This window comes from Ambystoma mexicanum, chromosome 9 (genome assembly GCF_040938575.1).
Source record: "Ambystoma mexicanum isolate Mex_15411 chromosome 9, UKY_AmexF1_1, whole genome shotgun sequence".
NCBI lineage: Eukaryota > Metazoa > Chordata > Amphibia > Caudata > Ambystomatidae > Ambystoma > Ambystoma mexicanum.
In genome coordinates this window covers 678,627,055-678,654,487 of record NC_090931.1, presented here as the reverse complement: position 1 = coordinate 678,654,487, position 27,433 = coordinate 678,627,055, and the positions used below count along the sequence as shown (strand labels likewise).

Sequence of the window (27,433 nt, the reverse complement as noted above, 5' to 3'; positions counted from 1 at the left end):
GGCTCCATCGCGGTTCCCGATATCAAGGCAGTGCGTCTCCGATGACCGCTGGCACTGCCAGCGATGTCCGCAGCCTGCGGGCATGCGCAGCCTAAGTGTGAGAAACCTGAAGATGTCTCACCCGCTATCCCACAGGGATCTGTCATCCAGGTGTCCAGGACACAGCCATCGCTTTTGGATCCAGTTCCTGGGGGTGGACATGTGCAGGAGGAACACCTGGATGAGGTAGGATACCTAGGAATTAAGCCCTTTTCCCACACACAAAGTTTCTCACTGACAGTTTACCGTGAGCGACTGTTAGGCAGAAACCTGTGCAGTTCCCTTAGGGACCACTGCAAAAGATTTAGGACTACAGGTGGTTGGCAGTAAACCCAATTGGTAGCAGTCTGTACCACCCAGATTTACCTGGTAGCTGTGGCTGAGCAGTTAGACTTCTCTCAAGATGAGTTAGGCAGTATATAGAGTATACACAATAGGTACAGAGACACAGTAGCACAAGCAAACACTGACCAGAGCGTTGGTGTAAAAGTATATAATTATTTATTTAAAGACACACTTGTAAATTACACTAGCACACAAAGAGTTAAGTAAATTCAACACACAGTCACTATTATATATATACAACCCTAATTACTTAGTAGACAAGTCTTAGTGAGAAACACCACTTACTTTCAGACAGAGGTGAGCGCTTAACCTAAGATGGCACTCTAATAAGTTATATAAAAAGGGAGGTAAAAAGGCAGAGTTATGAAAGCACACAAATCTCAATACTTTTCAAAGAACCACAGTGAGGCAGGTTAGGCAAAGTCTACTGGAGAGCAAGGAAGTTCAAATGCCAGGCCCACTCTTAGAGAGAGCAAGCGAAATGTGTCCAGGATCACACAGTGAGGTTATGCCCAAAGAGTCTTTGTAAATAGTTCACAAAAGATTGAGATTAAGTCAGGAAAAGTTAGTTAACAGGCCCCAGGCTAACCCAGGTTAGAAAGTCGAGGATTTACTGTCACCCTGAACGATCTGTTGCAAGGGAAGCCCGGCGGGACACAGTACCTGAAAATGGGAAGAACGCTCCAGCGGGGGCAGTTGTTCCTGGCAGTGGGTGCAAGACGGTGTTTCGTCCAGAGGAAGAGGAGGTCTCGACGTGGAGGAAAGCTGAAGCTCGTTGCACTGCCAGCGAAGAAACCAGCCGCAGAGTTTCCCGGTTACAAGGTACCACCCTTTTCTTCGCGGTAGTGGTAAATCATGGTATTCCGGTTGCTGGGGTGCTTTGCACGGGAAAGGCGGCCACGAGATGCTCCAGGAAGGCGAAAGGACGGGCAAACTGGTTATCCCCACCAGTCAAAGGAAGAAGACTCTCTGGGCTGGAGATCTCCTCTGTCGTCGGGAAAAGTGGTGAGACGGTTCAGCAGGGCTCCACCGGTGGTGTCGTCGTTGCAGGTCGGCTCGGCTTCTCCCTCCTCGGATTCTTAGGTCCTGTGGCGACTTCTGAAGTTCCAGTCCCCAAAGCCCTGCTTTTATGCAGAAAACCCCCATTCATGCAGCCTAGCTGTCACTCAAAAATGCTAAGGGCCAATCACACAAGAGTGCGACTTGAGTTGCCGAGGCAACTCTGTCCAGGGTGCCTAAACCCCCTCCCACACCCCCTGTGGCACCCAGACAGAGTGGCACCACTTTTGGAGGCTTCTGTGGAGAAGCCCGCCAAAAAGTGGAACAAAGGGCTCGACTTGGGTTGGAGTCACAGAAGCGAACACAACTGCCATTTTGGAACCAAGTTTTGGCGAAAAATACCCACCGGTGAATTTATATTAATTTAATAAACCGGCGGTATGTTCGAGGCTCTTTTGAAAAGTGGTAGCCTCGAACAATGGGAAAATCCCATAGGAATATATTTGCGGTCGAATATAAAAAGTAGTATCCACTGCCATCAGCCAAAACTCGGTCGGGGGGAACTGGACCGTGCCCCCTCGAACAACAGACCCCGGGGCAATCGAATTGCCCCGACCAGTACGTCCACAATATGATGGTTTGTACTGGTTCTGTTCACAATTTGAGACTAGTAAAGCCAATGGTGACTTTACATGCCCTGGGAGACAGTAGTCAGTCCCAGGGTATGGAGTCTGTTTGGGGGTCGCTACGACACCCCTGGGTTACTGCACGGAGGGTGCTGTGTAACCCATATATCAAAACACATGAAGCCCTAAGGGGTAAAGGACCCCATAGCCTATAAAACACATACAAAGTCAAAGGAACACCTCAAATCGTGTCCAAGAGTGGGAGAAAAAAAGAGTCTCACTCTTAGCAGGAGAAAAAAATAAACCCCAAAAATCCAGCAAAGCTGCTGGGGGACTCACTAGGTTTGGGAAATTAGCCTTAACAGAGAATTCTCCCTAACAGCAACAACGGACTAACACCAGAGCTGTATACCTGACATGTCCCAATGCCATGGACAGGCAAGGTCGGGCAATTACGGATTATTACACACACCTGACTTCCATGGCACTTCCCCACACAGATAAAAAGCAGAGCACGAAAGCAATACTCTTGAGTGAGGCAAACCACACGAGGAGACGGCAGTTCCAAGATTGCAGTTTAATACAAGGAGAAAGACCGCGAGACCAGAGAGAGTCGCAAGGAGGGAAGTACCTGTGACCTCTAAAGACCTTTACTTTCATGAGCCGTGGCAAGTAGGAAACCAAAGACCTGGAACTAAGGCTGATCAAACCAGCACACTGTGACTGAGGTACCCGGGCCTCTCCTGCGTCGATAACCAAGGCGGGGAGGAGAAATTGCTGCTGTGGTACAGTCTGTTACGCTCACCTGGTATCCACAGGGACGCCAACCAGCTGGGTTACTCGCTGGTATGCTTTTCACCTTTGCCCTGATGTGGTCTGCGGGGAAGGTTCTGCCTGAAAATACAGGAGGACTGTGTTCAAGACTGAACGACTGGGGTAAGTATCCTCCCTCCACCCCTGTATGATTTCAGTCCCTCTGGCGCCCTCTCCTCACCTTGTGGTAGAATTAGGCGTGCTCTCCGTCCTGCCTTCTTTGCAGGAGCGCGTTGTCTTTCATGGGTGAGTGCGGTCCAGTTACTTCACTGACGCTGTCCCGTTTGATATTGTTCAGGTAGGTCTTATTGCTGTTCTTTAGTTTTGTTGCTATCCTGCCTGCCTTACTTTGTTTAAAATGTCTCTTTTTTTTCTCCCTTAGGTATGCAGAGCTTCAGCGCGGCGAACTGGCTTGGTTGAGCCCCGCTGGTAAATGATGGCGCATTAAGAGCGCTATGATGCGGTAAGTAAGCGCTATGCGCAGCGCTGCAAAGTCTTGCCTTTGCTAACCTGTGTTTTCCTTCCTTGTAGGTCGCATTGTTCTTCAGCGCAAGTGGAATGTCCGGAGTGCTGCCAGCCGAGAGGCGACCAGCCAGGTAAGCCTTTTGAGCAGTTCGTAATTTGTAAATGTCTCTACTGCTTTCTTTAATGTTGCCTCTATCTTCCTCTTTCAGGTCGTTCTGTCCGGGAGGCGTGCAGATTCGGGGAAGCTGTTCTCAGTAGCTGCAATTGTTTAAAGATGAAGACTGCAGGTAAGATGCTGCTGCTAATGATGTTCCTTTTGTCTCCTTGCAGGTTCTGCTTCTCCGAGGGAATAGCTGGACACGGTGAGCGTCATGTTGCAAGCTGCAAAGTAACGCGAAGCGTGTTGTCTTGCTCGGGTGTGGTTTAAATAGCCCCAACAAAATAGTCCAGGTAAAGTAGTCCCAAGGCTGCCACACCCAAAACACTAGACCTCATAGCTTGGTTCTTAGGAACCAAGCTATGCGGATGCCTCCTTGTTGGCTGACAATACAATAAAGTAGTTCCCAAGCACATTGTTTTTCATGGTGTATGAGCCTGGCGCCATAGGCGCCAGGACTGGCCCCATGAGGGCTTTTGAAGAGGATGCCAGGCTCTAGAGGCCCGAGTCCTGACTCCACCTGGCCAATGGGTTTGCCAGAGGGGGTTTTGGGCGAGGGTCGTGACACTGTCCTTGGCTCCTACAACAATGCGGCCTCAGAAAAGACAGCACAGCCGGTGAGTCGGAAAGGCTGATACCAAACCAGCTTGTGTTTTGGACCAAGGTTGCAAGCGGCAACATTGTACAAAGATAACAGTGCGTGAGGCGTTGGCGATGAGTGACGCAAGTATAATTGGAACCAAAGAAGTAATTGAACTTTGATTGAACTTTGGGAGGAAACCCAAGATACCATCCACAGAGTGGTCCGGCACCGCGTGGGCGCTCATTTGAAGGTCTCTGTTAGGTATCCAACTGATGCTGAGTGTGAGGAAAAAGGAATACTGAGATCGAAGTGTTCATGCAGCAGGTCTTGCTAAATCCCATTCACATTCAAAGGTTTTCAATAGTTTTAAAGTACATTGCAATTGGTCTGAGCCCGGCTGAGGGAGACTAATTTACCAAAAGCAAGGGATCTGAGCCCGGCTGAGGGGCATTTGTGGTGAAACGTGAGTCACCCGAGAGAGAATTATCTGAACATAGTTTGAAAGGGATCTGAGCCCCGAGGAGAGAGATCCAACGTTGAACTTTTTGTTTTGAAAAGGATCTGAGCCTGACTGAGGGGGATCCAGGATGAACACCCAAATTGAGTGCTGGAAAAGAAAAATTACTTTTTCGTGTTGTTTTTGTATATCGGGCCCTCTCGAGAACTGCCAGAAGTAAAGCGACTTGGACATAGCAGGTCCTGAACTGTGAAAATAGAACTGTATCTTTGTGCTGCAGATGCCAGAGTCTTTGCTTTGCTCGAGTGAACAGCCTTGTCCCGTGCTGAATATGAAGGGGGGGGGGCAACACTCCGAACATTTTGTGAACACTTCTTTTTCATGAACATCACCCCACCTTATTTTGTAAATTAGTGGTAAGGATTGGCAATAGTTTTTTTTAGTATAGGCACTTTTTAATTTGACAAGACTCCAATAGGACTGCATTATTATTATTTGATGGTCGTAGCTTGCTTCCATCTGTAGATTTAGGTTTACCACAGCCTTGTGTAAGTTAAATAAACCCCCTTGAACTGTGGTCCTTGTCTGTCTTACTGTTGATGCCATGCCTTCCTTACAGGAGTCCCTGGTGCTCGTCGGGGAGTGGCATACTGTGTCGGGACGAGTTTCTGTCCAGTCAAGTCTTGCCTGACAACTGCCGGCTACTCAGCAGAGCCTGCATCCAGTAGGCGCATTCTGTGGGAGGCACCCGCTCATGCGAAGTATATTGCGCCAAGATTCTGTCAAGTCCTGCCTGACAGCTGCTGGATCCTCAGAGAGGCGCGTGCGGCTGGAGGCACCCGCTCATCTCGCAGATTAACAGACTGTGTGGAGGCGTGTCGCGCAGCCCCAGGAAGGCACGGTGTGTCCTGGGGGGAACAGACTGGTGGGGCGCGAAACCTTGCCCACCGTGGCCTTCCTCAAAGGGGGTTACTCGTGCAGTGTGACCTAGACCCAGGTGGAGGCAAACTGGTTTAAGAAGGACGTGCACTGTGGCCAGGCAGGAGGAGGAGGACTATTGCTGCAGGTATGGCCCAAGACACTGCCAATAACAAGCGGGTAACCCCACCTGCCGCAGCTCTCACCAGGAGAGCGCTTGTGAGGTGCGGTCCAGTGGCTATTGAATGGCCTGGTGAAGGAGGGGAGACGCCACAGCACAAACATGTACACTGACGCCCGTTTCAGTGGTAACAGGAGAGCCCCCAGCAGTGCTTTGTTCAGCACCCCAGGGCCCAGTAACCTTTGGGGGCCCGCTCAGGGCAGGCAGAGGTCAAATGAAAGGGCAGGAGAGAAGCAGATATGTCCAGCCCCAGGGTCCTCTGTTCCACAGCCATCCAGTTCTGGAGTTCGATGTAAAGGGGAGCCCTGTGTCCCTGGGGGCCAACTGGGCACATTGGCTGCAGAGACTGGAAGTGTTTTACAAGGCGGCAGAGATGGGGGGGAGGACGCGAGGAGAAAGAACCTCCTACTGTTTTACGCTGGAAGTGATGTCCACAAGCTAAATAAGACATTATCCCAAGGAGCTGCTGGAACGTGCCCCAAAGCGAAGCAGGCGCTGACCGACTATTTTTCACCTATGGTGAACATTGACTTTGAACGCTTCCAGTTCATGCAGGCAACTCAGGGCCCGCATGAGTCGCTGGACTCTTAATACACTAAGCTTTGTCGGCTGGCAGCTGTCTCGTGTGCTTTCATTGATGTGGATGGTGACCTCAGAGGTCAAATTATAGCCATCTGCCTCTCAAACAAGCTGCGCGCTCAAATATTAAAAGAGCCAGGGATGCCTCTAGCAAGAATGCTGAACCTCGGAAGAGCCAATGAGCTGGCCACTGCAAGATCGGCAATGATGGAGGAAGCCATCAAGGGGCTGAAGGTGGGCGAAGCACTCACAATCTGCACCCAGATCAAGAGAGGAAGGGGGGGCAGAGGGATGACCCCGAAGTTAGGCTTGGAGGAAGCTTCCCCTTGATTGTGTGAATATTGTAGCGGGGTAATGCTGCTTGTTGGAGGGTGTCTGGCGATGGCACCCTAGTGCGAGAGGTGTCACAAGACTGGGCACTTCGCCACCCTCTGCAAGACGCTGTGGCCAATCATAGGCGCAGCCAAGGGTGTGGAACTGTGTAAGAACAGGCAGGCCAAGCTGGCTGCCAACGTCACCCTCATCCAAGAGGACAATGCAGTAGAGCCGGCGGGCAAGGGCTTAGAAGGTGAGATGTCGACCTTACAAGAGGAGGAAGATGAAGATGTGTTTCTTCTGGCGGTAGGTAACCCAGCTACCCCGCAAAGCGATACAAAAGAGTCGGCTGAGAGGCGGATAAGAAGCAAGGTTGGTGCACAGCTGCACAAGAATGCCATTGTCCAGGGACGACGGACAGTGACGGTCCTGCGCAGAGAAATCTGGCATGTTATTAAAGTTAAGCATTGTTGTTGTTATTACCATCGTCATGGGATGTTGTAAACAGTGCTGTCACCCGACAGCCTGCACATGTGTGTTTGCGGTCACATGGTCCACCATGAATTATTAACATATTGTTTTTGATAACACTCTACATATGGAATGTATTCTTTAAAATATTGTGCAGTTTATGTACAAGATAAAGTCTTTATAAACGAACCACAGGGATGGTTGTGCCACTCCCTACACTCAGGGAGAAATGGGGCAGAATGGCTTTACAAAGGCGATACTATTATTAGTAGGTCAGTTCTCCAATATCCCTCCTTTTTATTCCTTTGGAGGCAAGATCTGGACCTATGAAATAGGAAATGGTAGGAATTTTATTGACTATGGAATTTCATCAGGTGTATTGAATAATTGCTGTCCACAGATTTGATGCATGTTTTGGGGAATGGTGAGTCAACCTCTAAAGAAGCCTTTTAAACCTCAGCTGGCCAGACAGAAAATGAAAAATTTGACTCTAGAACATTTGCAAAAATGTATAAATGACTATTAAAATATTGGTCTCTAGTTACTATGCAAAATTCATTATATAATAATGCTATCCGCAGCTATTGGAATTTTGCGTTTCTTTAAGTACACGCTCATCATTCACATTGATTTCTAATTAGTATATCTCAATAGCCAGTAGAACGATCTAGATATATGTTAATGGTACATAATTACAACCAATACTGGCTTAGTATTTAGAGTATGAAATAGGATCAATGATCCCACTGTACACTGAGGTCTGTGTTTGTAGGTCCTTTAACGATTAGAGCATAATAGTGTCATTTTAAAGCAACGGTGCATCCAAAAGTGTTTCTTTCCAGATTTCTGCAAGGTAAGACACTATTTCACCAGTACTACCCCAGGTACTCTTGGGGAGCAGGGGCGGAAGTCCCAGGCCCCTCAACGATTTCAGACGAGGCGATTGGAGAAGGATATGATATGGCATGTATAACGCGCCTATACACAAGTGTTTCAAGGCGCGATGAGACACAGGAGGGGAGACAGAGACAACGATCCTACAAGGCCAGGTGTCATTCAGATCACAAGTGCATGGGTAGCGGGAGGGGTAAGTGCAGTAAATGGGGAAAAAGAATAAGTGTTTGATCGGCAGATGATTGTGAAAGAAAGGGAAACTAATCCCGAAGTCCCTATGAAGAGTGAGTTGATCGAGTGAACTGTGAATGTGAAGTTGGCAAGAGTCAACCTGGAAGAGGGATGCTGACGAAAAGGTGGCAAAGTCTAAAGTCCCAAGAAACAATGTGTTGACAAACGTGTACCCGGTAGAGGGATGTCCGCTATGAACTGTTTAGAAAGACATTCTGAAAAAAAGGCGGAGTGAATCCATGCGAAAGTGAAAGGAAAGCCATAGTGAAACCGGTGGAGGAAGGCTGAGATTTGAGAAGGGTCTGCGTTCAGAATAGGGGGATTCAAGGGTGAAAGACCATCACCCTAAAAAGCCATACAGATGAAGATTGTGTTGAAAGTGTGAGGAATAAGGGCTGGAGGCACAGGAAAGTAATGAGTTGTGTCTCCTGAAAATAGGGCTGGTGTATACGGAGAGAAGACTACAGTTCCCAGCAGCCTCTGGGAGTCTGTAGTTAAAATACGGGAGCATGATCACGTGCGTGCGACCTGCTGCAAGGAATGAGGCAGCATAAAAGAGCCCCAGACTTGGTTCAGGTGTGGCTTATTGTTTATGGGTGCGGTTGGTGCTAGGAGGCATACAGCGGTGCGCGGCAGGAAACTATGGACGGCGAAGCGCTGCCGGAGGAAAGGAAAAGTTGACTGGGAACTTTCAGATGCTCGCGTTCCCCGGAGTGGCGAGCTGCCCGGCTGCTGGTATCAGCGTGCTACCTTCACTCCGAGAAGTCCCGCGGGGCTCTCGGAGTTCAGATAAGTGATTGTTAGATTGCGGGGAGGGCCAACGGTCATTGCATATGTAATGGAGGGAGTCTGTAATACTCGTACTACTACAAGAGTCTGGGTCATACGAGATCCGAGGAAACTACAACCCTGTCATGTTGGCAGTAATGCTATATTGAGTGACGTTAACTCATGGCTGGCAATATTACAATACCGAGTGCTGCTAACTTGTGTGTTTAGAACTGCTTGGTTGGGAATCAGGAAAAAGGGGAAAACATTGTGTTTAATGTTGCTTCCAAGCCTGCCTAAGGGGCCATGTGTATTGTGTTTCATATATGGGAGACTACCATTTGTCATGTGTTCACTTCAATTTGCTATAATATGTGTTTGTTATGTTTCATGGCACTGTTTGTTTCATGTGCACACGTATTAAGGTGTGTTTTGAGGTACAGTCTAGTTCTACTCAAGTAGGAGACACTAGGCAGGAATTAGATAGGGAGGGCTTTTTCCCTGGTGCTTCCCCACTCCCTATCCAACCTAGGAGAGTCCCTTACCCTCTTCCCGGTGTACCTAACTTCCCCAACCCTATCCACAACCTCTCCCTAACTCCTCTTCCCCAGGAGTCAGGCCAACCACGGTGGGAGGGTCGAATACATTCGGCTTCTGTGGCTCGGGGGAGAGTGTCGATTTCGCTCTTCCATTATTGTGTGTTTTTGACAGAAAGCCATAGTGAACCCAGTGGAGGGAGGCTAACAGTCGAGAGAGGTCCGAGCCCGAACGAGAGAGATCCACGGGTGAAGTTATCACCCAAAATTCATTGGGAAATGGAACTGTTATTTAATGTGTGGCATACGATAAGTGAGGGGTCAGCGCCCTGAAGAGGGGGGCCCAGGGGTGAAGCCATCACCCAACGTGAACTGTGTAAAATAACTTTTTGTATGTTTGTTTATTTGTTGGATACATCAGGCCGCGAAGGCAACAGACCTTTTAATGCAAAGAGACGGTACCCTCGAAGAGCCTGATAGCTGGAACTGAACTGTCGGCTCGTGCTGAGAAAGCTTGAGCGTGTACTGTGCTAGCTGGAACGGAACCGTCGGTTCGTGCTGAGAACCTTCTGCTCGTGCTGAGAAAGCTTGAGCACACTCGGGCTGTGCTCCAAAGTCCCACCTTGTCTCATGCTAAAAACGTGGGGAAGAGAGACCACAAGGCAATCACATCCTGACTTATTATTTGAACACTGTTTCATTTATATTGATACCCTATCCCACACTCTTTCAGTAAATTAGTTGCAAGGAATTGGCAATAGGTTTGTCTTAGTATAGGCCCTTTTATTTTGCACAACGCCACTAGGTCTTCCTTATTTTTCATTTGATGGTCAGCGCTTGCCCTATCTTAGGTTTAGGTTAGGCATTACTCCACCCTGCATTTACAGTTCAATAAACACCCTTAAACTGCGATCACTTGTCTGTCTTTACTGTTGCCACCATGAGTTCCTTACAGTACCCAAGAAAGGCACATGGAGGTATGAGGAGGCTGAGAGGATGACAGTGGAGTTTGTTAACATAGAATTAATGAAAGGGGAGAATGTTTGGGAGCAGCGACGGAAGTTCCAGGCCCCTCTGCGATTTTGGACGAGGCAATTGTAGAAGGAGATGTTGTCGGGGAAGTGGATTGTAGTGGAAAGATAATGAATTGTAGTATTTCTCCAGCATGGGGTCTGGCATGGATTCACATGCTCATGAATATTCCCCGTCATCAGGCCGGGAATCCTCGGTAAAGAAAAAATCAGTATCGGTTTCGTTTCTGATCTGTCTTTCTTAGTAGTAACCAATCACTGGTCTCTGGGTCATGCTGCCCCCAGCCAATGACTGCCCTCTCCCTAAGCCCCGCCTCTGGCAGCCATCCTCAGATTTTTACTACACGCTCAAGTGTTGGGAGTCCTCGTGTTTAGCTCTCGAGCTTTTGTTGCGTTTTCACGCTTTTTCAAAGAGAATTTCTCATTTTTCGGTCAAATAGAACCTCATGCTCCACCGTCTCTACATCCGATTAATGGGGATCCATGTCGGATTTTTCTATGCTCCTCAAGGGTGAAGATTTCGTCGAATTACGCTTCTTGGAGGAGTCCAGGAGTTTCTGCGGTCTACCCGAACATGGCCCAGGAGAAAGGAAGCTCGACGTCCGGAAAGCTGTTCAGGGTTTGCCCTGAATGCCAGCTGCAGAATGTGTTCAAGGAGGACGAGCACTCGAAATCTCTCTACTGCCTTCATGAGGACAAAACGCACGTGGAGACGGACTGTGCGTTTTGCAGGAACATGTCGGTTCGGACCATCAGGGACCGACACCTTCGTCTCTCCAACTGACTGGAAGGAAAGAGCCCGTCAGGTGAGAAGAAGTCGTCGTCCGAGCGGTCTTCTAAGTCCTGTGAGGCCGCCCCGGCGACAGGGGCCCAACAGAAGGCAAAGCACTGCGAGTCTGCAGGCACCGGGAGCACCGAACGGTCAGGCTCCTCGGCTGCCAGGCAGGGCGCATCCTCCCCAGCGCCATCAACCACGAGCCAATGCTCTGGTTCAGGGAAGAGGAAGGGCGAGAACCCGGCGAAGCTTCTGGAGAGGCCCCGGTCGAGCTCGAAGGATCCGGCCGAGGGGGAGCGAGGCAGTGGCCCTCCTCCCAAGGTGAAGGCCACAGGCCCACATAAGGTGGCAAAGGCCTTGATTCACCCGGCCAAGGACTCTATCGAGGAAGTCGCGGCGGCCCTGGCGCAGCCTGTGGAGGCTACACCAGTGGAGGCGACCTCGGGGCCCAGAGTCTCCCTGCCTCCGCGGAGGAAAGCCTCTTTCAGACCCATCGAAAAGACCCCCGTGAAGACCCCGGCGGAAAAAGAGGGGGGTGGGTGGTGGCCGTTGTGGACACGGACACAGCATCCGAGGAGGAGCTGGTAGAAGTCTTAGAGGGCCTCGACGAGGGCGTCGAAGAGGCCCGTACCCACGGGAGGGATCCCGACGAAGGCGACGACGAGAGCGACGGCGGCACCGGCGAGGGTCCTAGTCACCCGTCGCTTCCGGAGCCGCAGGACAACTCAGCGGCCATTTTGTTGGCAATACAATCGTTATGTTCAGAGATAGGGACGAGATTGCCCTTACCACCGACGGAGGAACCGGAACCAGGCTCGGCGGAGGAGCCAGAGCGAGGCCCGGCAGGAAGCCCCCCGAACAAGAGAAGACGGATCCATCCAGCCCCGCCTTTTCAGCCCTCGCGGCTTACTCAACCTTTGCCCACGTCCCCCGTCCCTGGGGATGACACGGGAACGGACACGGCCACGACGGGTACCGATGACGACGGCGGTGACGACAGGACGGAGCTCCCATCGCCCCCAGCCCGGGCCTCCCCGCCCGACGAGATTGGATCTTTCCATGCAATGATCGCCAGGGCAATCAAGCTTTTTCAGATCTGCCCCGAAGAGAAGGAAGGTTTCCTTTAAAAAAGGCGTGAGGCCAAGAGGAAAACTGTCCTCGCCGTGCCTCTGCTGGATGACATCTGGGACGAGGGCCTCACCCTTCTCAAGAACCCGCCTACGACGCCTGCCAAGAGGGATCGGTACGAGAAGAAGTATCGGGTCCCCGACGTGGCCCCTTTGTGCCTTAGGGCACAACCGACGCCTGACCCAGTCGTCTCAGCTGCGGCCAAGAAGAAAGCGGGGGGGGCATCGGCCTCAACGTCAACTTCCCCGCCGGACGGTGAAGGAAAGAAGCTGGACGCAATGGGACGACAAGTTATCTCGTCGGCGGCAACAACGATTAAGGCGGCCAACGCCCTCGCGATCGTGGCCCTCTACGACAGGGAGTTATGGTACAAGATCACCCTCCTGTTGGACTTCCTACCGGACGGCAAGAGGGCCGAGACCCCGGAGATCTTGCAAGAAGGCGAAGTGGCGTCGGACCACGCCATTACGGTGGCAACGGACATTGCCGACACCGGTTTCCGCCAGCTAGGCAACAGCGTTTGCCTTAGACGACGAGGGTGGCTCAAGGCGACGGATTTCCGCCAGGGCGTACAAGCCAAGGTTTTGGACATGCCGTTCGACGGGAACAATCTGTTTGGGAAAACAGTGGATGAGTCCCTCCAAGCCATCAAGGCGGACACAGAGACAGCTAAGGCCCCAGGCGTTCTCCGGCAACGAAGGCCATCCTTTCGGAGCACCGGAGGCAAGCAAGGTGCCTCGAAGGGATTCGGCGGTGGCTCCTCTACTTACCGCCAAGTGGCCCGCTCCTCATCGCAGGAAGCCTATAGAGGATGAGGCAAGTCGGGTGGACCCCGCCGTCGTCGCGAGGGAGATCAAGGCGGCAAGGCGTCCTCCAAGCAAGAGTGAGCCGACCGTGGTTTCGGGCCTCCACCGAAGCACCCCGGTGGGAGGCCGGCTGGCGAAGTTCGTCAGCGTGTGGGAGTCCATCTCCACCGACGTTGGGTGCTGGACGCCCTGGCCCAGGGGCACGCCCTCAAATTTCTAAAAAAGTGCCCCCGCATTCCACCCGTGGCCAGGAAGGAAAATCACGTCCCTCAACTGCTATTGGAGGTAAGGGCGATGCTCAAAAAAGGTGCCATCGAGCTTGTCCCGAAGAGGCTCCGGGGCTCCGTAGTATACTCAAGGTACTTCCTTGTGAAAAAGAAGACAGAAGGATGGCGCCCCATCCTGGACATGCGACGACTGAACAAGTACATCAAGGCACAGAAGTTCCGGATGGTCACCCTCCAGCACGTGCTGGGACAACTCGAGGAGGGCGATTTCTTGTCGTCGTTGGATTTGGAGGATGCGTACTTCCACATCCCCATTCTAAAAGGACAACGAAAGTTCCTCAGGTTCGTGGTCCAAGGACGGCACTACCAGTTCAAGGCCCTCCCGTTCGAATGGAAGTCGGCACCCAGGGTGTTCACCAAGTGCCTCGCACCGGTGGCGGCACGGCTGCGCCTGCAGGGGATCCACATCTACCCCTACCTGGACGACTGGCTCGTCCGAGCAAGGACAAGGGAGCTTGCCGTAGAACACACAGCGAAGACCGTCCAGCTGCTCACGGACCTGGGATTCTCCATCAACTTTCCCAAATCCCACCTGGTCCCGTCGCAAGTCGCACTGTTTCTGGGAGCCAAGCTCGACACAGTGGCGCGTCTGGCCTCGCCGTCGGAGGAAAGGACGAAGGCCATCCTGGGCAAGGTGCAGCGTCTGCTGGCCACGGACGTGGCAAGGGTGAGGTCCATCAAGTCCCTCCTCGGGATGATGTCCTCCTGCATATATCTTGTGCGCCTGTGCATGCTTTGGATGCGCCCTCTGCAAGAGTTCAACGCTCGCTGGATCCAAGCGACGGGCAGCTTCGAGGACAGGATCCCGCTCAACGAGACCTTCCGACGAGCGATCCGCTGGTGGGGCACCCGTGCTCATCTGACAGCGGGCACAGACTTTCAGACCCCATCTCACCAGATAACAGTGACGACAAATGCATCCCTGGAAGGGTGGGGAGCGCACACCGGAGAACTTCACGCGAGAGGCCTTTGGCTCCCGGAGGAGAAGCTGCATCACATCAACATCCTGGAGCTCCATGCAGTGTTCTGGGCCCTCAGGTCCTTTCTCCCTCAAGGGCAAGGTGGTGAGAATTTTCACCGACGACACCACCACGATGTTCTACATCCGGAAGGAGGGAGGAACCAGATCCCCAGCCCTCTCCAAGGAAGCCCAGGATCTGTGGCATTGGGCCGTCGCCCAAGGGATGTTTCTGGTGCCTTTTCATCTGGCAGGGATAAAAAACACCATCGCCGACTCACTCAGCAGGGAGCTGCGCTCGTGCCACGAGTGGGAACTACGTCAGGATCAAATGGATCGACTCTTCCGACGATGGGGAAAACCGCAGATCGACCTGTTCGCGACGGCAATGAACTCCAAGTGCCAGAGGTTCGCCAGCAGGTTTCCCCAGCCGAGGAGCATGGGCAATGCTTTCTAGTTCCCCTGGGACGGCCTGTTCCTGTATGCGTTCCCTCCGTTGCCGCTCCGACTCAACAACGGGTCCCGGTGCAGGATGATCCTCGTCACATCGGCGTGACAGAGGCAGATCTGGTTCCCGGACCTTCTGGACTTGTCAGCATCCCCACCAGTCAAGCTGCCGACGGTCGCGGGTCTTCTCTCTAGAGAAGGAGGCGCCATACTGCATCACGACCCAGAGTCGCTGAACTTGCAGGCCTGGCTCCTGCAGCACTCTAGTTTGGAGGGTACGGTGACTGCAGAGGGGTTCTTGCAAAGGCCAGGGCGTCCTCAACTCTCAAGTGCTACGGACATAAGTGGAAGAGGTTCTCTGTCTGGTACCGTGCACAGGAGATTAACCCTCTACGGATTACGGCCCCTCAAGTGCTGCCATACCTACTGTCGCTGGCCAAGGCTGGACTGGCTCACGCCTCCATCAAGATACATCTGGCTGCAATCTCCCGATACACCAGAACCACAGGACGGGCGTCCTTGTGGTCCCATCGCCTGGTGAAGGAATTTATGAAGGGACTGTTCTGATCGTTCCTGCCGGTGAAGGCCCCTGCCCCGGCGTGGGAGCTCAACGTGGCGCCACGACCAGGCTCATGGGGGCGCCATTCGAGCCCCTGCATTCGGCACTGTTGAAGTTCCTGTCGTGGAAGACTGCGTTTCTTGTGGCCATCACCTCTGCACGACGAGTAGGAGAGATCCAGGCCCTATCCTGCAAGCCTCCATACCTGACTTTTCACGACACGAGGATGGTGCTGAGGACGCACCCCTCCTTTATGCCCAAGGTGCCGTCGGACTTCCACCTCAACAAGCCCTTGGTGTTACCTGTTTTCTTTCCGTCGCCCGCCGAGAGAACTTTGCACTCACTGGATGTGGCTAGAGTGCTGAAGTTCTACATGGACCGCACAAAGAGTTTTCGGAAGACAGCACAGCTATTTGTGAACTTTGGACCTGTGAACCAAGGGAAGGCTCTCTTGAAGGTTTCCATTTCCAGATGGCTCTCCGGCTGCATGATGCACTGTCATCGGTTGGCAAACCGACCGTTGCCTGGCGGTCCGAGAGCCCTATCGACCAGAGCGATCGCTGCTACTACGGCGTTCCTGTCTGGTGTGCCCCTGCTGGACATCTGCAGGGCTGCTATGTGGAGGTCGACTCACACCTTCACGAGATTCTACTGCGTCGATCGGGACTCCAGGGAGGAGTCCAGGGTCGGCCAAGCAGTGCTGTGCAACCTGTTCGCCTGAAGGTGGGCCTGGTGAGGAGGTAAGAGTTGCTTAATGTTGAGTTTATGTAATGCTTAATGTTGAGCCTTTGCCACCTCCCGTGGTTGTGCATGTGTGTACTGCTATGTTTTCTTATATTCATGAGCATGTGAATCCATGCCAGACCCCATGCTGGAGAAGGAACAAGTTACTTAACTGTAACTGTTGTTCTCCAGCATGGGTCTGGCATGGATTCACATGCAAACCCTCCCTCCTACCCCTCTGCGGCTCTTCACTTGGTCATACTGCCACTTTACGTGCTACCAAATCTGAGGATGGCTGCCAGAGGCGGGGCTTAGGGAGAGGGCAGACATTGGCTGGGGGCAGTATGACCCAGAGACCAGTGATTGGTTACTACTAAGAAAGACAGATCAGAAACGAAACTGATACTGATTTTTTTCTTTACCGAGGACTCCCGGCCTGACGACTGAGAATATTCATGAGCATGTGAATCCATGCCAGACCCATGCTGGAGAACAACAGTTACAGGTAAGTAACTTGTTCCTAACCTCACGTATACTGTAAGACGCCATTTTGAAATTGAGGCCTAGTACCACGGCTATGCCAGTATGCTTAATTCAGTCCCAAGAGTTAGCAGGGTGTACGTACGTCGCTTGTTTGCAGCTCTGGCAGCCCTGTGGAAGGTTAATTCAATTGAAGACCCACAGTTCTCCATTGTCTCTTATTAGTGCATGTAACCCAGAAGGGAATGTGCCCTGCAAGGCCAAAAGAGGGCCGCAGTCGGTCTTTGAACTATCCCACAAGAAGGAAGTTGAGGGCTACAGTTATAGCGGCCAGGAACCCCCGCGCCCAGGACTCAAGATTTTGAGTGCACTGACCAACACAAGACCCCTGATTATAAAATTACCAATTCAATCAGGAAGATCAGAGAGTGGTGACTGGCTGCCCCCACCTGTTCATGTGATTTGAGCTGCGAGGTGCCGGGGGAGAAGGTGACAAATTTAGGACTGCAGGTGGGAAAGTTGTGGCGGCGCCGGGGTGTCTGGTATTGGAGCAGGGGTTCATGTAGTTCTGAAGAAGTTATCACAACCTCGAAAGTATCTGCCTCGTTCATGTCCTTGATACCAGATGCACTGTAGAACTATGAAATAATGAATTGTATAACTAGATTGCCAATTGGAACCTTTGTACCTGATCACAGAAGAGGAAGATCCTGCATGGTAGAAGATGGCAGAAGATGCTGGGACCAATCGCCGGGCATCGTCTATGGAGCAGGATATATGTGTATAGAGTCGCACCAACCAGCTATGTGGATTTGTAACCTATGTGATTTACATCACTCGTGGCGCTGTGTACCGTTAGAACTAGCTCTTTATGTTGTTTTCGCCAGAGCGCTTCATGGCAGCAGAGTTCTTTGCTGGCACGTACTTGTATTTTTTGTGAGCTTAAACATTGTTTTCCTTGCAAGAGGTGTGCGAGGCCTTTTTCCCTAGTGTGTTGTATTTTTTCTGGTGTGAGCATTGTGAGTTACTCTACAGTACCTTGGTAAGTGGGATCCCTGAATGAGACAGTTCTCGTTTTCCAATTATCATCTTAGATTGGAAAGGTTATGTTCCTAAGGCTCGTTTTGGAGAGCCAGCTGATGAACTTGATTCCAAATTGATTGCGGTTTAACATATGACAGCCTAATAAAATGGAATCATTTGCAATTTGTAAGATGGAGGTTTGTTATACTAGAGTATGGTCATGTGAGGGAGCTTGCGTGGTGAAAGAAATAACTGCACCCAGACAGCTGTCTTCCCAGAGAACTCCTGGCAGGAAAGGTTTGTCGCTTGTAATGAGGATAAATAGAATGGAACCAACATTTTCCCTTTTGATGATAGTTTGGATGTAGGTTATTTTGTAACTTCAGCCAAGCCGCCACCAAGACTCACAGTGACGAGATTGTTTGTGGGCTGCTGTGGAAAGGGGTTTGCTTGTGGTCGTGCCCAATGCGCAATAGTTAAAGAAAGTGGCTGTTATAGTTCTGTGTAGCTCTCTGGGTGCTTGGCCAGGTCTTTATTCCTTCTGTGATGAAAACATTGTGGCTGACCCTCGCTCTTTAGTACATTGAACAACAGTCACAAAATGGCCACCAATTATTAACATTTGCATGTGTATGTTCAGAGCAGTGCTCTTCTTATCGCTGACAATTCCCAGAACAACAGAATGGGGAAGATTGTATTCCAAGACTAGATATTGATCCTTGTTGGTACTTTCAGGTCAGGCACCATAGACCGGAAAAGTCTAGTCCTATATTTTTTACCTACACAATTAGATGCTGGCAGTTGCTGATCACTGTTCCTGATGATCCTGGTTGTGCCTTCCATAAAATGATATGGGTTTTGATGTTTAGGAGTAGAAACTGGTCCCCCTTATTCTGATAGATGTCTGACTTGTGTAGTAGAGTGACAAATCAACAACCTCTGTGTTCAAACATAAGCATGCTGTTGACAGGAGTAGCTAAAATAATTTGAGGGTAAGTGGTTTTTCATGTTACTTGAACATGGACTCATTCTTTGTGGCATGCAACTAGGATGTATTGTACTCATGTAAAGAAGATTACTAGCAAGTAGTTGCATGTTAAAAAATATTTGAGACAAAATTTAAGAATATCTTAGATTGCATCTATTGACAAATTGGATGATGGCTTGTTTTACCCAGTCATTGATTGCTTGTGTTTAAAACCAGTGACACCAGTGTACGACTGCTAACTGATCGTCTTTGTGTGACGGCTCAGTGACGGCGTGTGTAGCCCCGCTTTGTCTCGAAAGAAGCACCAGGGTGTGTGAACAGTGTATCATTTTAGGTTCCATTTCCTTAGTAAAATGAGATATATACTTATAATTGTGCTGCCCTTGGAACTTGTGTGTGAATGTGTTGCTCTATAAAATTGTAAAACTATGTAACTATACAGATTGTGATAAATCAATCCGAGGTCACTTATTTACTGTCACTGCTTGAACCTCACCCGCTAATGCACATTGGTTTATTCAAGTAAGGAGCGATTCAAATTTCTGGTTTAAGGCTGTAGACAGCGCAGTTCTGCTCTTGCTCAGTACACCAGTGATTACATAGGTTAGGTGTATGATACAGTAGGGAAGCCGCCTAGATAATTTTAAATCATATTCCCAACTAACCATGTACACTCTTCTGTTCTCTTCTTCAGGTCAATGGAATCCGTGTGCCAAACCCTTGAGAAACAACAAATTATACATGTAGAAATGGAGCAGGATATTTTAGATTGTCATCCAGACGACTATGATATCATTTCTGACGAGGAGCTTAAACAATTTAAGACTGCTATTGAGGAAGGCGACCTCTCTGAAGCAGCAGCAAAGCTCATGGAATCTCTGGATTTAATTGAAAATGCCAAGCTAGACATTGCTATCACTGGGGAATCAGGTTCTGGAAAGTCAACATTTGTCAATGCCATCAGAGGTGTAGAGGATGAAGACGAAGGTTCGGCTGAGACTGGAGTGGTGGAGACTACAATGGCACCAACGCCTTATCCTCATCCCCAACATCAAAACGTGACTGTGTGGGATCTGCCAGGAATCGGAACTGAAATATTCCAGTCAGTCTTTTACTTAAAGCAAGTTTGCTTTGAGCGCTATGATTTCTTCATAATCATTGCTACTGAGCGTTTCAAATCCAATCATGCCAAGCTCGCCCGTGAAATTCATAAAATGGGGAAAAAGTTTTACTTTGTGCGCTCGAAGGTGGATGCAGATCTGGACGCCTCAAAGAGGCGTAGAAAATCCACTTACGACGAGAAGAAGATAATGCAGCAGATCAGGGATAACTGCATTGAATGTCTGAAGAAGGAAGGAGTGGAGTCTCCCCGTGTCTACCTCCTTTCGTGCTTTGAGTTAAATAAATATGATTTTGGGCTGCTTGAAGATACCTTGGAGAAAGAACTTCCCAGCCATAAAAGGCATACCTTCTTGCTCTCTCTTCCAAACATCTCTATTAATATTTTGGAGAAAAAAAAGGAATTGATGAAGAAGCAGATATGGAAGGTAGCCAGCATGTCTTGTGCTATTGCAGCTGTTCCTGTTCCTGGTCTTTCCATCGCGTGTGACCTTATCCTGTTGAAGAACTGCCTCTCACACTACTGCAAGAGCTTTGGTGTGGATGAGGAGTCTGTAGAGAAACTTGCTAGGAAGGTGGATATGCCTGTTGCAGACTTAAAGTCGGTCATTGAGTCCCCACTGCCCAAAGAAATAACGAATGATTTGTTAATAAAGTTGCTTGCTGGTTCCACTGTTTTTGGAGTTGCCTCCGCAACTGAAGAATTGATGAGATTTATTCCTATGTTTGGTTCTGTGGTGTCGGGTGGAATTTCCTTTGGAACTACGTATTACATGTTAAACAAGTTTCTGAATGATGTGGCAGAAGATGCTCAGAGACTGCTGAGAAAGTCAATGTTAGGCACAACAGTTTAGGCACCTAATGAGCTGCATCTGACACAGATCTTAAATAAGCCCTTTTCATGGCAAACCGCCCTTTTGGATCTTGGTAGCTTTGTTGCACAGCAAAGAGTGCCTTATTGCTCTTGTGATACTGACTTTTAAAAATAATATATAACATTTAAATTTAAGCTTGTGATTGTTCAGTGTGCTACGACTATCAGTCGAAGGTATTTATCGCATGTCTTGCCGGACTCTGCACTTTATGTTCTAACGTGTTCTGAGACCCAGGTGTTCGCCACGATTTTTAATCACTGGGCCAACACAAAGAAGTCAAACAACGTTTTTTAGTACTAAACTGAGAAAATGTAAATATATAACTTAAAGATCTAAACATAAAATCACATTTGATAATGCACTTTTTGGGTGGTGTTACTTTAGTACAAATGGTTTAATGTTATTGTTTAAAATAAAGTTAATTGATATGGGCATAAAATTATTACAAGACCGCCAGTGTTGGAAGAAAATTCTCACCAAGTGCCATTTCTGTTGAAGAGTAAACGAATCAAGGGTGGTCCCCAAGCTTTTGATTTTGGAAATGGGAGTGATCTTTGACCGTGTTAGGTTTTAAAAATGAATAATATGTAATGTGCATAGAACTGTTAAAACATATTTTTGCACTAATTCTTGAAATAAATTAAATTTGCACCCAAGAGAGCATGAAGTTATTTGCACTATTTTACTAATGTTTCTTCCACTCTTGAGACATCAAAATAACCATAAAGAAATGGAAGGGAAATGGAGTGATAAAATCTGCTTTTGTCTGCGGAGTCCGCCGGCTCCCCAAGTTGTTTTGGTCGCATTGGGGAGTTGGTTCTGAGCCAGGGATGCCAGAGCTAAATGAAATGAGCTTGATGAGTGAAGCTGATTGTCTTACTACAAAGAAATGGATCAAGGAAAGGATTCTCCAGAGACGAGCCAGCATCTGGCATGGGGCTTTGACCCATGGTCGAGGCTGTGGAACGCCCGGCAAACCGGCCGCAGCATAGGCAAACTAAGAGAGCTAATAGAAGAGGCCCAGTAGAGGGAGCTTGAGCTAACGAACAGTGGCAAGATGTGGAGCAGCTGCCAAGAAACCGGTAAGAGCGAGTGGGAAAGGAGCATCTGCTCCAGCAGAGATTAACGGAGACAGTTGGTGTAGGAGGCCCAGTGGAGGGAGCTGGCGCCACGAACAACTTTGAGACGCATAGCTGCCACCAAGACCGCAGTAGAAGCAAGTGGGAAGGAGGAGCCTCCACTCCAACAGAGGTGGATGGAAACCGACCGAGCAAGACTGTGCCACCCCTTCAGCATGCTTGACTGGAGGGCCACTGCCTGAGAGGAACAGGAATGGGGACGCTGGGGAAGCCGTGAAGTGCAGACATCTGGTGTCAAATGCTGGTGGGGGACTGTAGGGATACAGAAAATAGTCCCCAGGTGCAGGGGTCCAGGGAGGCAGTGCAGGCGTGTAACTAGCGGGGGAGGGGACCTGCGCCCGAGATTAGAGAGTGGCCAGGTAACCAGTACAGTTCATCCAGGAATTCAGCAGGGGGGAGGAGGAGGGAAAGAAGAAGCAAAGAGGAAGGTGTTTAGGTGCTTCAGAACCCGGAGATGGTTCTCCTAAAGTTTAAGAGGCAGGGAACCTGTTCCAGAGGGAGGCCCCAGCCGAGGAAAGAGATCTACCACCAACATGTTGCTTGGAGAAGCAACTGACCCTGAGGGAGTTGGAAACGGATGAGCGAAGGAAGATATTTAGGAAGAGATTATTGAAGCCCCAGGCCCCAGAAGGGGGACTGAATGAAAGTGTCTGACAAAACCAAAGAAAAGACTCTAACTTAAAGTGAATACACAATCCAAGGAGGGAGAGGTGCAGGAGACATCCTGGTGACTGGATACTTGAACTCAACTATGGGGTTGAGCACCCCCTCTTGAGAAAAGTACATAACATTGGGGCAGAAACCAACCACCAGTCAAGTTTTGGGCAATTGGCCCTGACCTTGTTAGCTTATTTTCTGTTTTAGTTGTAGGTAGAAGAATCTTGGATAAATTTGGTTGCTGGCCGATGGATGGAGCTTATGTTGTAGGACATCCGGATGAGCGCCTTTAAACTTCTTTATTATCTTCAGGATATGGCTAGGACCAATAGGGACAGGTAGGTTGTTTTGAATAAAGCGACATGTTCTCCAAAATGCTACTTTTCATTCTCCTGATTCTGTCTTACTAAAGTAGTCAGAGGAGAGAAATATGCTCAAAAGGGGGTTCCAACATTTTAGTTTCTGCTAGGGCTCTCTACAACTCCCTGCCCACCCTATTTCCGGCAGACAAAGCTCTCTGGGTTGCTATCAGATAGCAAAGGACACTTTTCATACAGCCTGAGTCGGACCCCTTACTTTGCTTTGTTTTGGACTAATATCCTGTGACATTTTGCTTTGATAAGGAATGAAACCCATCTCCGTAGTATATTTATTGTTTGGCTCTTAAAGAAGAGGATTTACTGGTCCTCTGTTGGCAATACAGCACACTCCAAAGTCCTCTGCCACAGAGTTGAAGACTGAGGGTATCTAAGGCAGTTGCAAGTTTTGCTTTCATATGAAACACAGTGGGGGGTGTCACTTCCGTGAAGCATGACCTCTCTGCTGCCTGTGCACTGGAACCAGGGCCTGCTCAATGGAGGTGAAAGACATCCTGTAGGTGCCAGACAACTTCCTAGATGGAAAGCGCAGAACTAAGGAGTTACCTTGTCTCCAGAGAACCTGGATTGGGCCTTCCAGCAACCCACACATCTAAAGCAGCGCTTCCTGCCAGCTTGACCACGCTCAACTCAGTTTGAGCAGCTACAGACACGAGTTGCTGCCATTGGCATGCTTCTAGCCATCCCGATTCTGACTCAACCCATTGAAGCGAATTGCCCAGTCTTGACTCTATCGCCTTCTCAACTCCACGCAAGCAACTGAATTGACTGCTAACACGACCTGCTGGAAGCCATTGACTCGCCTGTCTCAAATGCCAACTCAAAAGAAGCATTGTTTCGCTGCCACCTCAAATCATTGGAAGCCATCGATTTGACTGTCGCAAATACCAACTGAGCCGAACGGGAACCCGTGCATCAAACTGACTTACCAGTGTGACCACAGGACTCGAACATCTCAACACCAGCTCAATTACAGTAAAAGTGCCTATAAGTCTGGCTCGACACATTCAAGCCCCCAAGACCAGAACCAAAGGTTTTTTGAAGGGGCCTTGACCCCCTGGTCTGCTTTTAGGGATCATAATGACTTTTAAGTCCCCTTCTTTACCTTTTCTAGAACATATCCTTAAACACTGGCATTTTTGCTGAAATGTGTTGCCTGAACACCACTGCTTATCAAGCCATTGTGACCTTTCTTAACAAAATCTGTGTTGTGTGTGTTTCTCTTACAGGGGTGGGTGTTTACTGTTTTTAATTAGTTGGTTGCATTATTGTTTTTACTAAAGTCTTTATATTTTTATAGATCCTGGATATGGACATTTTTCTTTTGGTACCATCATAATATTGCTGTTTTGTGTTGAAACTGTATCTGCTCGCACCCCTCCTTAAGATATAGCCTGTCCTCTGCCCACGTTGCCAGTTGGGCTGTTCCTATTTCACCTTTGATTGAGATCACTGTTGTTTCAGTAGTAATACAGGGCCGAGTTACCCCCTTCCTGGGGAAACCTCTGGAGAAGCTGGCCTTGCCCCAACTCCAACTCGCACACTGAGGTTGTGGGTGGTCTCCACGACCATCAATCTGGATTCTGAGCATCCATAGGCATGGAAACTGCTCTTCTGAACACCCCTAAAGAACTGCTTGCATCTCTGGACTCTAACTCTCCAGCTTTCCTCATCCTACTCGATCTCTCCTCTGCCTTTGACATGGTCAACCATTCCATCCTCATACAAAGGCTGCACAATACCCTTGATATGTCAGAACGGGCACTGTACTGGCTGACCTCCTTCCTAACTGACAGCTCGTACCAAGTCATCCTGGGCACCTTCTCCTCTCCTACTTGTTTCTCCACCTCTGCTGTCCACCAGGGTTATATCCTCCCCCCTTGGCTTTTTAACATCCACCTTGCTCAGTTGGCACGCCTCATCTCCTCCTTCTCCCCCAACTTCCAGTGTTATGCAGATGACACACAACTAACTCTTTTTCAAACTTCCTGCTGACCCTCTTGCACCTTCCATCATCCAGGACTGCCTAGCTGCCATCCAGTCCTGGTACACTTCCAATGATCTCTTCCTCAATGCCAATAAAACTGAGATCCTTTCTATTGGCACCCCTGCTCCCTCCTTCTTCCCTTCTCTCTGTCCTTCCTCCATGGGCTCTCCTCCTGCCCGTCTTCTGAAGCCAGAAACCTTGGAGTCAACTTCGACTCCTCCCTCTCCTTCCTCCCTCACACTCTGAACATTGCCAAGTAGTCCCACTTTCAGCTTTTCCTTCTCAAAGGAATTCTCGCTTTTCTCACTTTCCCTCAGAAGCTCAATGTTACCCGAGCCCTGGTTCTCTCTAGGCTTGCCAATTGCAATAGCCTGCTCTTGAATCTACCTTTTTCCACTCTGCGACCCCTCCAGCTAATCCAGAATAGGGCAGCGAGATTTATCCTTGTCCTTCAGCCCAGGGACCACATCTCTCCTGCCCTAAAATGTCTTCTCTGGCTCCCGGTTGCTGCACGGTTTAAATTCAAATCCCTCTACATCATCCACAAGGCTGTCTGGGGCTGGGGGCTACTTTATCTTAAACTCTCTCTTACTAAATACTCTCCATCTAGACCTGTCTGTTCCTCTGGCACCAACTCTTTGTGTGTAAAGCGTTTTGTTAAACAGAGGAAGGAGGTCCTTCACTTTTCTTAGCTGGCTCCCTCCCTCCTATGCAACAGCCTCCCCCTCCCTCAGCGTCTTGGGCAGGACTTTCTTAAATTCTGGAAGCTCCTCAAGACTTTCCTCTCTACCTCCTACTTCCCTTCTTTTCTCCTCTGCTAATCTCACAGTTGCTGTGATTGGTGTCCTGGGCCCTCATGCATCCTCGGGCCCCTGACCTCGCACACCCAATCGCCCCAGCTTCTGTCTACCTTCAGCACTTGCCTCAGCACACCCTCTGTCCAGCGCGGCTCCAGGCCGTGTAACACTTACCATACCTTGCACTTCACCTGTGGCTCACCCATGAACACGGACACCCCAGCACTTACCCCCCACTGCCCTCTTCCTTGCTGCACTTGCACGTTCTGAATACTCACAAGGCATAGAAGGTTCGTCCTTTTTTCCCCTCCACTGTATTGTATTTTAAGTGCTTACCATGTTCCCTCCCTTTGCCCTGTGGGTGCTTTGAAACAGAATTTACTTGCTGTATAAGTGCCTAACAAGCGAAGAAGCAAAGCGAGTAGGGGGTTGAGCTAATATTCATCCTTTTACTCCCGTAGACCTGTAGCCCTTTCATCACAAAGGCAAAAGAAATTAGAAAAATCGGAACTTGCATTTTCGAACTTGCAGTAACAGTAATGTAAAAATGTGAATGGTGTATTATAACTTGGATGTTTCAAATTTAAGATTTTCAAAATGTTCATCTGTAACTCAAAGGAAAAAAGATTGAAAAGAAACCTGAATCAGTTTCGCACAAAAAAGCAACACAAGGATGGTGGTGTAAGAGGGCCGCACAGTGATCAAACTCCAGTTGCCCACGATGCGCTTTCTTAGCTCTTGGCGACCTAATACCAGGGACTATGGACACTGCAGGATGGGTAAATTAACCCAGCTCACAATCTTGGAATATTTTGCTAGACACCATCAGTTTACATGACTCTGAGCGCAACAAGGCATGAAGCATCCTGAGCACTGTCCTTCCAAGGGGGCTGGAGCCTTCTGACAAGAGGATCAGTGATGCGGCCTGAGTGCCATCAGGTCCTGACCTTGGAGAACTGTCACTGGACAGCCTCACCGGGCGCTCCTACAGTGGGATAGCGAGACTGGTTTACATTGTGCTACACCAGCCCCTTTCCGGATTACACCTCTCCATTGTCTTGACTTTCCACACTTAGGACGCATTCTGGCGAAGCTAGGGAAACCCATACATCTGCTTGTACTACTGATAATTTTGTGTTGGGTGTGGTCCCTAGTACTCTGCCTGGTGCACTCGTCCCCTGGCAGCACCAACATTTGGCATCTCGACACGTTTTACAGTGCAGTATATTCATCTCCAAGAAATTCACCTACCATATAGAATTGAAAAAAAAGTACAGATTTTGAGTTTGAGAAAGGGGCGACTTTTTTTTGCTGTGAGATGTTAGGGTTGTGGGCTTGGGCAGGTGAGGCGGCTGGGTCCCCACTGAATTTCGCTGCTGAACCGAACTGAAAAGCGATTAAAATTTAAAAAAATGAAACCTTCTGCAGTGAAACAATCAACAGTAAAAAGAAAAGAAACATTGAACTTCCTGAACAGCATTCTCCTCTCATGGTTGTGCATCCATTCGTCCTCCAGCCCGCCACCACCCACAGGCTTATTTTGAATTGGTAAATGACTGCAAGGTGATCGGTAAACAAGGGAAACACTATCCACTCCCTCTGGTCCACACTAGCCCCTGCCAGAGGAAGGTGCGGTTGTAGTTCTGTTTTCCCAGGCAAAAGAAACTGTTTTGTCTGACTGTTCCAACAATAATGCCCTGCACACAGGGCTTGACTGGCCTGCAGAGACCTTTGGAGATTTCCTAGTGGGCCTCTGCACTATGGGCCTCTTTTGTGTCGTTGCCCATTATTTTCCAAATATTCTTATGGGCGGACCACCACAAACCCTTCTTAAAATGGTTGGGCTTGGTCTCGCCGTGTAATATAGGCCCACTTTGAAAAACATTTCCAAGGCCACTTT

General features: G+C 49.4%; 1 protein-coding gene across 5 annotated transcripts in view; it reads left to right on the top strand.

Moving 5' to 3' along the window:
* LOC138488503 (interferon-inducible GTPase 5-like) overlaps window positions 1–27,433 on the top strand; it is a 497,053-nt gene that overhangs the window by 178,257 nt on the left and 291,363 nt on the right. For 2 of the 5 annotated variants that reach the window (XM_069615527.1, XM_069615526.1), the window contains one exon: window positions 19,277–21,232. The exons of the other annotated variants lie outside the window; for them this stretch is intronic. In XM_069615527.1, the coding sequence (XP_069471628.1) occupies window positions 19,281–20,555 (1,275 nt within the window). In that variant the 5' untranslated portion in view covers window positions 19,277–19,280 and the 3' untranslated portion in view covers window positions 20,556–21,232. Of the gene's footprint in view, window positions 1–19,276; window positions 21,233–27,433 lie in introns of those variants that run through there. 5 annotated transcript variants of the gene reach the window in all.